We start from the raw sequence: 9,744 nt of genomic DNA, 5'->3' as shown, positions 1-9,744 counted from the left end.
TCCAGAGAAGGCAACAAAAGGGCATCTGTACAGAAAACTCTGCTGGGAGATCCTTTAGTTCATTTAAAGCCACCGAGAGTGCAGCCCCTCATTGACACAGTCTGTGGCTACAGGGAAGATGGAGAGAAATAAAATGAGAAATGGTACAAACAATGACATTTATTTGTGGACAATATTGAAAAAGTAAAACAAAGAAAAAGAACCACTCAAATTAAACTAACAAGAAGTGTCAAGACTATTTTTTTACAAGTGCTTTGCAGAAATTGGCCAGCAGTTCAATGTTCCTGAAAGCATCCAGTCATCAGTGTGCACACTGCAACCTTGAGCTCCTGGTTCCTCAGGCTGTAGATGAGGGGGTTCAGGGCTGGAGGCACCACCGAGTACAGAACTGACAGGGCCAGATCCAGGGATGGGGAAGACAGGGAAGGGGGCTTCAGGTGAGAAAAGATACCAGTGCTGAGGAACAGAGAGACCACGGCCAGGTGAGGGAGGCAGGTGGAAAAGGCTTTGTGCCGTCCCTGCTCAGAGGGGATCCTCAGCACAGCCCTGAAGATCTGCACATAGGAGAAAACAATGAACATGAAACAACCCAATACCACACAGGAACTTACAGCAATGAGCCCAAGTTCCCTGAGGTAGGATTTGGAGCAGGAGAGCTTGAGGATTGGGGGGATTTCACAGAAGAACTGGCCCAGGGCATTGCCATGGCACAGGGGCAGGGAAAATGTATTGGCTGTGTGCAGCAGGGAATAGAGAAAGGCACTGGCCCAGGCAGCTGCTGCCATGTGGGCACAAGCTCTGCTGCCCAGGAGGGTCCCGTAGTGCAGGGGTTTGCAGATGGACACGTAGCGGTCGTAGCACATGATGGTCAGGAGGAAAAACTCTGATCCAAGGAAGAAGTAAATCAGAAAGAGTTGTGTGGCACATCCAGTGTAGGAGATGTTGCTGGTGTCCCAGAGGGAATTGTGCATGGCTTTGGGGACAGTGGTGCAGATGGAGCCCAGGTCAGTGAGGGCCAGGTTGAGCAGGAAGAAGAACATGGGCGTGTGCAGGTGGTGGCCGCAGGCTACGGCGCTGATGATGAGGCCGTTGCCCAGGAGGGCAGCCAGGGAGATGCCCAGCAAGAGGCAGAAGTGCAGGAGCTGCAGCTGCCGCGTGTCTGCCAATGCCAGCAGCAGGAAGTGCCTGATGGAGCTGCTGTTGGACATTTGCTGCACCTTGGCATGGGGATCTGTAAGAAAAGTAATCATGGAATAGTTGGGTTTGGAGAGGACTTGAAATATCCCAGCACAGCCTGGGGGCACTTTCCCCCCACTGCCTGCCCAGGGCTCTGCTGCCTGGAGCTGTCCCTGCCAGCAGCTGCTTCCCTGTGCCCAGGGCTGGGCCCTGCCAGTGCTGCCAGAGCCCAGCCCAGCCCTGGGGGCTCAGCTCTGCCCTGCAGAGCCCTCCCAGCTCAGGCACTGCCCAGGGGCAGCTCTGGCTCTGCAGGCTCTGATGGCAACATCAGAGCAACCCTGAGGAGGCTGCAAACTTTACACTGATGCTGCCTGTGAGGGGCCCTGTGCTGATTTCTGTCTATGCCTGCTTTATTCAGATCGGAGAGAAATTTGGTTTTTTTCCACCTGAACTGACAGATCAATATCTATGTGGAGTTTCCCATCCAGGAAACCCAGAGCAGTAGATTAAAACAGGAGGATTTTCCCTTTTATGCAACCCCTGCATTGCTGTGCTCCCTGTATAATCTACTTGGAAATGTTCTGCAGTTCAATGCCATGCTGGGAGCAGCCCTGAACAATGCAGCATCCTCCCCACACAAGGAGAACACTTCCAAGCCTCACCAGCTGTCTCCTCCCACCCAGATCTTGTGCCCCAGGGCTGGGAGCAGCTGCCAGGGCTGGCTGAGAGCTGTCCCTGGCAGGCAGCAGAGTCCCTGCCCCAGCACAGCGCCCTGGGCTGCAGGACCCTGCTCTGCAGGACAGCCCTGGGCACCCCTGGCTGCTCTGCACAAGAGACAAGCAGAGAATGTACTCACAGGCTCTGCAGGCATTGGCATGTTCCAGCTTGAGGAGATGGCTCCAGGAGCTGCAGCTGCATTGTCCTGCAGCCAGAGGTTCCTGTGCCAAGGGCTGGCAGTGATTGTGCCCCAGGCACTTCTCAGCCCCTTCCCAGCCCTGACTGATTGAAGCTCTCTGTGCCTCTGGGCTGTGCCCGGGCTGGCTGCAGGCAGTGCCCCAGCCCTGCTGGGCTGGCAGAAGAGCTGCTCATCCAGAGAAATGTGCTTTTGAAGCTCTTCTTGGTGACCAGGAGCTGCCTCTGTGCCAGAAGCCCAGCCCAGCTCAGCAGCACAGACACAGCACAAGGACTTTAATGAGCCTCTGGGCCTTTGTGCTCAGGCCCTGAACATCAGTCCCTGAGAGGGAGCTGAAGAAACCTCTCCAGAACTCCAAGGCAGAATCCAACTCCAAAGTTTCTTGGACTTTTAATGGGTCCCAGAGAGGGACACGACTGAGCAAGTGTCCCCAGGCCCCAGGCAGAGCAGAGAACTGCAGGCAGTGATGACAGGTGGGGACAAAGAGAAGCCAAGTCTTGGTGCCCTGGGGCACAGCAGGGTCTGTGCCAGCAAGGGCTGGGAGGAGACACCTTGTCCTGAGGCCCTGGGGCCTCCTGGCACAGCCCCAGCCAGGCTGGGCACTGTCAGCCCCTTTTGCTGCCCTCAGCATCCCCCCCTAGCCCACATCCCAGTGGCCTCAAGGATCTGCTGCAAGGAGTCCCTGGGGAGCCTTGCTCAGCAATGGCCCTGGGGGCTCCTGAATGCTCCCTGCAGGGACTGCAGGTTTTTCAAAGGACTTTGGCTTTGGCTTTTGCCTTGGAGTCTCTGAGAGCTTTGTGCAATCATGGCCTCCAATTATCTGCTTTAACGAGTCCCTTGAGAGCTTTGCACTGACACTCAGTGTGGCTCATTAATTCTTTGAGATACTCAAGGTTTTTTAAGGTGTTTTGGATTCTCCTTTCCACACTGAGTGTCTGAGAAGTTGTTGTGCCATCCTGGCCTCCAATTGTCTCCTCCAAGGAGTCCATGAGCAGCCTGTGTTGGGATGGTCCTCAGTGGGACCCATTCATGCTTTGAGACACTTTGGGGTTTTCTTCTGACTTTGACTCCTGGAAAGGTTTGTGCAATCTCCTCTCAGGCCCTGAGGTTCAAAGGCTCAGCTCCAAATGCACCACAGGGCTCATCAGGATGCAGCAAGTCCTGACAAACCATGGCTCTGCCTTGATTTCCATCGAGTCTTTTTCAGTTCAGCAGGAAGTTTTCCTTTTACAGTTATGGATTGTATAAATAAGAAACTTGACTAGCCCAATATTTAAGCAGCAATCAATTTATTAATTAATATGGTAAAGTATGAGCAATACAGCACTGGGTATAGTGGGGGAAGTTTTCCCTCCAACTGCACACCTATAGTTGAGGCTTACAGGTATTTATAGGGGTACTCATCAGCTTTCTCAGCAGTTTCTATTCCAATTCTTACTCATCAGCAGTTTCTATTCCCAATTTTTACGTCACAATTCTACACACTATTGTGATTTAGTTTTTCTCAGGATGTATCCCAAAAGGAGTATCCCCAGATGGTGGTGGTCTGGTTAGCAAAAGAAGAAAGACGAATCCCATCTGGTAAGGTCCAGCTCTCCAGATGTGGGTCCTCCTTTTAATTGCAGAGACTATAAATCTAACAACAGTGATGTGAAGCTTCCCTTGGTTGAAACTATAAATCCTTGAGGTGGTGTTCATCTTCCTTTCTCAAGCTGTTTTTCTCTGCTTTATTAAAGCATGAGATAAGCATGTTTCCATTATATATATTCCAAAGCTATAGTTTCAAGGATACAAGCAATGTTCTAAAATTATACTTCAAAAGGTTATTATTGCAGAACTCTTAAGAATTAACTACAAGCAAAAAGCAACATCCTTAATGCTTTAATGCCAATGCTCCTAAATCAGCCAAGGTTAATTGCAAACAAAAGATGGGTTCAAAAGACTTCTTCCATGCTTTACTTTCCTCAGTTATTATCGAATTCACAACTGTCCCATTGTCGGTCTCCACACATATCGCAATCACAAATACACACGTTGCCTGTGTGTACCTGACACGACACACAGCTTTGTATTTCACATCCCCCGTGTCCCCCTGTGTTCCCCCGGGCAGGGAGCTGCTCTGGCCCGGGATGGCCGGGCCCAGCCGCGGGGCCTCGCCGGCAGCGGGCAGGAGCCGGCCCGGGCTGCGGGACACGGCGGGGGTGCCCGGCTGCAAAGCAGCTCTGGCTCCCGCCAGGGAGCTGTGGGCAAGGGGCTGCAGCCGTGCGGGAGGAAAGCCGCTGGGCCAGCCCCTAACGCTGCCCCGCAGAAAGGAAGGGCAGGAGGAAGCTGACAAATGAGCTTGGAATGTGGCAGTGCAGAGATGAAGGGACAAGTGCCCTTGGGGGCCGGGGGTCAGCCCTCGGGCACGGCTCCGAGCGGCTCCTGAGCCGGCCTAAGGGCTGCCTGTAAGGATTGCAGGCGGCAGCCGAGAGCAGCAGCGCCGGCAGTGCCGGCCGGGCCCCACGGCCATCTGCCCGTGCCTTCGCAGCCCGTGAGGGCCGCGGGCTCTGCAGCGCCGCTCCTGCTCCCACAGCCGGCCCGGAGCCTCAGGGCTGCCCCGCAGGCGCCGCGGCAGCAGCAGCGGCCTCAGGACCCGGGCCGGGGCTCGATCTGCTCAGCCCGGGGGCAGAGCCACAGCAGGGGGGAAGGAGCTGAAGGAGCACCAGGGAGCCCGGGGAGAGACAGGCTGTGAGACAAGGCTCTGCCTAGAATTTTAACAGTTTTTATTAACCTAATAACAATATACAATTAACTTAATTACTATATACAAGTAAAAAGTCAAGTTTCTTATGACAATTGTCACAGGCATTTCTCGCTTTGGACAAGATGTCCCAGGTCGAGCATTGGGTGCTGAGTCCTTTCCAGCTGGCCGGGGGCTGTTGATGTCTGGTGGGGCTGCAGAGGCTGCTCGAGCCCTGGGGCCCATGAGACCTGTCGAGGAGCTGTGCCTGGCCGTGCTCTCCTGAGGCGGCAGGGCCTGGGCGTGAAGGGCAAGGGTGAGCCGCCACAGGTGCTGGCCCCAGCGCACCAGGACTCAAGCTCTTGTCCCACGCTGGGCATGGCCATTCTCCCACGTTACTCCAGCTCCAAGCTCAGTTGCCCCATGTGCCAGTCCTCCTGCTCCATTCTGCCCCTTCCTTCTTACCCCAGACACAAAATACCCATGCCACATTACCCAGCTCTGTACGCAGAGCCCTGCTCATCCCCCAGCTGGCACCCTGCAGATAATCAGCCCCTGTCGTCACTGACCCCCTTGCCCTGACAGGGCCATACCTGACGCATCCTGTGTCCTGATCGCCGTACGATGCTGGTCATTACGGCCCCTCGAGATGTGTCCATCACCGTGCAGCAGGGTCACACTGGGCTGAGGAGGAGAGGGCAGCTGGCTGCAATGCAGGGCCCAATCCAGCACACCCCAATAATCCAACTCAGGTCTCCCTGGGGACTGAAGGCACAGATTCCCCCTGGATAGTCAGCAATGCCATCAAGCCTCAGTCACCATTCTGTGTCCCCACCTACATCACACCTACCTTGTTGTGTACCAGGAGACGCTGCAGCTGTGCACTTGTATGTGGGGAAGCCTTGATGTTCTGCATGGTGGAGCTGCTGCTCTGATGGTCCCCAGAGCTCTGCAGCACTTGGGGACACTGGCACAGACCAGCGGCCTCCTGTGGGATGGGGCAGAGGACACTCAGTGCCCAGGCCTGTGGCATGCAGGGCATCACCCTGCTGTGCCAGGGAGGGCACTGGCAGTGCTGCCTGCAGGGGCATGTCCCTGCCAGCTCCTGTCCACCTGCTGCAGGAGCCCCAAGCCCATCCCACCAGGCTGCATCTGCTGGCTCTGTCCCCATGGCCACGTGTGCTGGCCATGGCACCAGGCAGGTCCCTGTGCACAGGACACCAACTGGCAGGAGCTGGGCTGTCCCAGCTGCAGGGATTGGTTTTGGGAACTCCTTTCACAGGAGGCACCCAATCCCCATCTGTAGGATTGACGGGGATAGCACGGTCGGGATGAACGGAGACGAGAGATCTCTGAAGCCAGGTCATGGACAGTTTATTGCAAAGGGCGTGGGTGCAGGGCCCTGCTTGGAGCTGCCAGCCACAGCTCAGAGCAGGCCTGAGAGAAGAGAGGGGTAGAGAGGATGAGAGGGTAAGAGAGTAAAAGCATAAGAGAGTAAAAGGGGTATGAGGATAAAAGGCAAGAGCTAAGAGACAAGAGGTAAGAGTAAGAGGTAAGAGCTAAGAGCATAGAAAAGTAAGAGCTAAGTTCCCGTTACAATACAATAAATCATCTTCTGTGTTGAATATTCTGATTCTCACTTAACCAATCTTGTACAACATACAAATCCTATAGCATTTCCATACAGCCTATAAGAATCACTACATTACCATACTGTGCTACATTTTAAACCCTAAAAACTCCTCTTTGGACCCCTTCTGCCAAGCTGACAGGGTCTGCTCGGACCCTTGGACCTGCCTGCAAGCAGAGGGTCTTGTTTCACCTTCAGCCGGCCACACCATTGTTTTCCCGTTGTTCAGTAACTAAGGGATCTCGAAGCTTGCTTTCATTTCAATCTCGCTTATAGTTTCCATATTCTCAAAATCTTTTGCCAGGCAATCATATTTATAAGGCTTTCCTGTTTCATCTTCCCCAACAGCCCTCCAAGCCTGAGCTCAGACTGCAAACAGACGCAGCTCATCAGATGTGCTTTCAGCAGCCTTGGGACAGAGAGATCGGCCAGACAGGGCAGTGCAAGGCAAGGAATGCAAAAGCCCCCAGCCCTGGGGCAAGCACTGGCCCTCCACAGCTGCCCTCTGCTCCCCTGCCCTGCCCCGTCCCCCCAGGCTGCTCTGCCCCAGCCCAGGTGCAGAATCCTCCTTGCTGTGTCAGGGCTGCTCTGCACCCCAGGCGCTGGGGATGGGTCCTCAGGGCCCTCACCTTTGGCTGGGCGGTGGCTCCTTGCTGGGGGGCATCGGCTGCAAATACGGGAGTGTCTCGGGGTACCTGGGGAGGGCAGGAGTCACAGGTGTGTGACAGGAGACAAAGAACCTGTTCCTGTTGGAGGCAGCCCCCCCAAAGCCATGGGATTGTGCCCATGGCATCCCGCCCATGTAGCCCTTGGGATGAGCCCCCACAGCCCCTGCTGATGGGCAGGGCTGCAGAGGGGGCTCCCCACATCAGCCCCTCCCAAGCAGACACTGTCCCCCTGTGCCAGCACAGCGGGTCACTGCTGGCACCCATCTCCCCCCATGCCAGCCCCGCTGCCCCCGAGGCACTGGTGCTACTCACTGGCCAGGAACCTGCACGCTGAGCATGCGCTCACAGGACAGGCACGAGAAAGGGACTGGCAGCTGCCTAAGGAGGGGGAGGGAAGAGGCCTGGCTGAGCTCCTGGGCCCACAGCCCTGCAGCACACAGGCAGCACCTCCCTGCAGCAGCCAGCTGCTGGGCAGCTCACTGCACAGGGGCACAGCCATTGCAGGGTGAACCGTGGGCTCTTGAGCCTGTTTCTCCCCATCCCCAAGGTGCTGGCTGATGCCAGGTGAAGGGCACAGGCACCCGTGCCACCATCCCAAGCAGCCCCTGCAGCGCTTTCAGCCCCTCTCTGGCACCAAAGCTCCCCCGTGTGCACGGCCAGGAGGGCAGGGCACGACCCAGCTCAGGGCATGGTGTGTGACAGCCCTGCCTGGCAGGAGCAGTTGCTATCGCTGTCCCCAAAGCCATCAGAATCTCCATTGCACTCACTTCTTAATCCCAGCGGCATTTTCACGCAACAGCCTATCCTCAATTCCTCCATGTTCCTGTTCCAGGAATCCTCCCGGTGTTTACGGAAAGTCTTCAGCTCCAGGTGATCCAGCTGTGAACAGGTGCACAGCCTCAGCCAGCTGCTCCAGGATGTGACATGGAGCTCTCCAGGGAAAAGCCTGGAGGGGGATCCTCAGAGGGATGCTGCCTCAGGCTCTCAAGTCCCAAAGGTGCCAGTTCCTCGTGGTGGGGACGAGGTACCCCTCACCTTGGCTTCAATTGCATCGCTGAACTGCTGCTGGGTACTGTTCCAGTGTTGCTCCTGGCCTGAAATCTGGCTCTGCAACTCCTGCATCCTCTCATCCAGCTCCTCCATGTTCTCTTCACACTGGCTGCAATCCACTTTGCTGTCCAAGGCAGCTTTGTCCGCCTTCTAGCAGAGGGGAAGGGCAGGAGAGCGGTGGGGAAAGGGATGAGGAACGCCAGACAGGGCCAGGGTGTGAGGGGCAGAGGGAGGAGTGCTTCTGAGACAGAGTAGAAATTTTCCAGAGTAGAAATCCATTTTGATTTAGGTGAAATGTACATCTTTGAGTCTGTGGTTAGAAAACATAGCTATGTAGCCTGACTGTCGCTATAGGACACAAAGGAACACACGCTCACACCGTTCTCAAGGTGAAAGAGGAAAAAAGGGCCGTTTATTTTCTGACTCCAACATTTATAGTTTTCCAAAAGTGACAGTGGATTGGAGGGTGACAGTGGCACCTCTCCAATGCCACTGGTTAAACCAACAGTCCATCAACTCTCTCCTCCTCCATAAAGGAATGCAAAACAATAAGTTATTTACAGAAAGTGTGTGAGAAAATTCACTACAAGAATGTCAACATCAGAAGGCTTAGAAAATCTTAAAAACTCAGGGTGACATCTCACCCTTTTTCCATTTAAAAAGAAAAAGAAAAGAAAATGAACAATGTAAAAAGGAAAACATGAACAATGCTCAGTGTCCACTTGCGGACGAATCATCAGAGCGATCACTCCTGTCATCTGCATCTGAGTCATCACTCAATGATCTGCCCGCTTGATCCCTTTCAGGTTGGTCACGGTCTCCGTCTTGCTCATCGGCTGGATTCTGCCTCTGCGGTCGCAGGTCAGGGCGAACACATTTCGAAGGTACCCAGCGTACCCCAGTATCTGTGGATACACAAGCATACCCGCGCCCCGAAGCGATAAGGTCGTAGGGACCTTCCCACTGTTTGGTGACTAAATTCCGCACCCGAACCTTCGCTCGAGGCTGATGTGCCTCGTCCGCAGCCTGCAACGAGAGATGGTGATTCAAAATGACAGGGTTATTTGAGTTCTGTGGCACAGTGAGATGATTGATTGTGTACAAAGCTTTTGCCAACCGACTGTGCGGGGTTTCACCCTGCATTCCCCGTTTTTGTTTTTGAAGAACCCGCTTCAGAGTACCATGAGCGCGTTCTACAATAGCTTGACCAGTCGGGGAATGAGGGATCCCGAACTTGTGCGAAACACCCCACAACCGCAGGAACTGCCGCACCTTTTGCGATGCGTAAGCAGGACCATTGTCGGTTTTCACCGCAGAAGGTATGCCCAAAACGGCAAAGGCCTGCCTCCAGTGGGCAAGGACATCGCGGGCCTTCTCCCCAGTGTGAGCCGAAGCCCACATCGCAGAGGAGAACGTGTCCACAGTGACATGCACATACTTGAGCCGGCCAAACTCGGCAACCAGGGTGACATCGGTCTGCCAAAGCTCCAAGGCCCTAAGGCCTCTGGGGTTCACCCCTGCCGGCAAAGGCGGAGCAAGTGCATGGCAGTCATCACATGACTCAACAATGTCACGAGCCTCAGTT

The 9,744-nt window shown here is 54.8% G+C and overlaps 1 protein-coding gene across 1 annotated transcript; it reads right to left on the bottom strand.

Annotated features, from left to right (window-relative positions):
* Window positions 1–275: 275 nt before the first annotated feature.
* Window positions 276–1,208, bottom strand: LOC143692539 (olfactory receptor 14C36-like). The gene has a single exon (XM_077172785.1). The coding sequence runs from the start codon at window positions 1,206–1,208 to the stop codon at window positions 276–278; it is 933 nt and encodes a 310-aa protein (XP_077028900.1).
* Between the last annotated feature and the right edge of the window lie 8,536 nt (window positions 1,209–9,744).

This window comes from Agelaius phoeniceus, assembly GCF_051311805.1.
Source record: "Agelaius phoeniceus isolate bAgePho1 chromosome W unlocalized genomic scaffold, bAgePho1.hap1 SUPER_W_unloc_1, whole genome shotgun sequence".
Taxonomy (NCBI): domain Eukaryota; kingdom Metazoa; phylum Chordata; class Aves; order Passeriformes; family Icteridae; genus Agelaius; species Agelaius phoeniceus.
The sequence above is the reverse complement of the archived record's forward strand: the minus strand, read 5'-3'. Positions and strand labels throughout refer to the sequence as shown.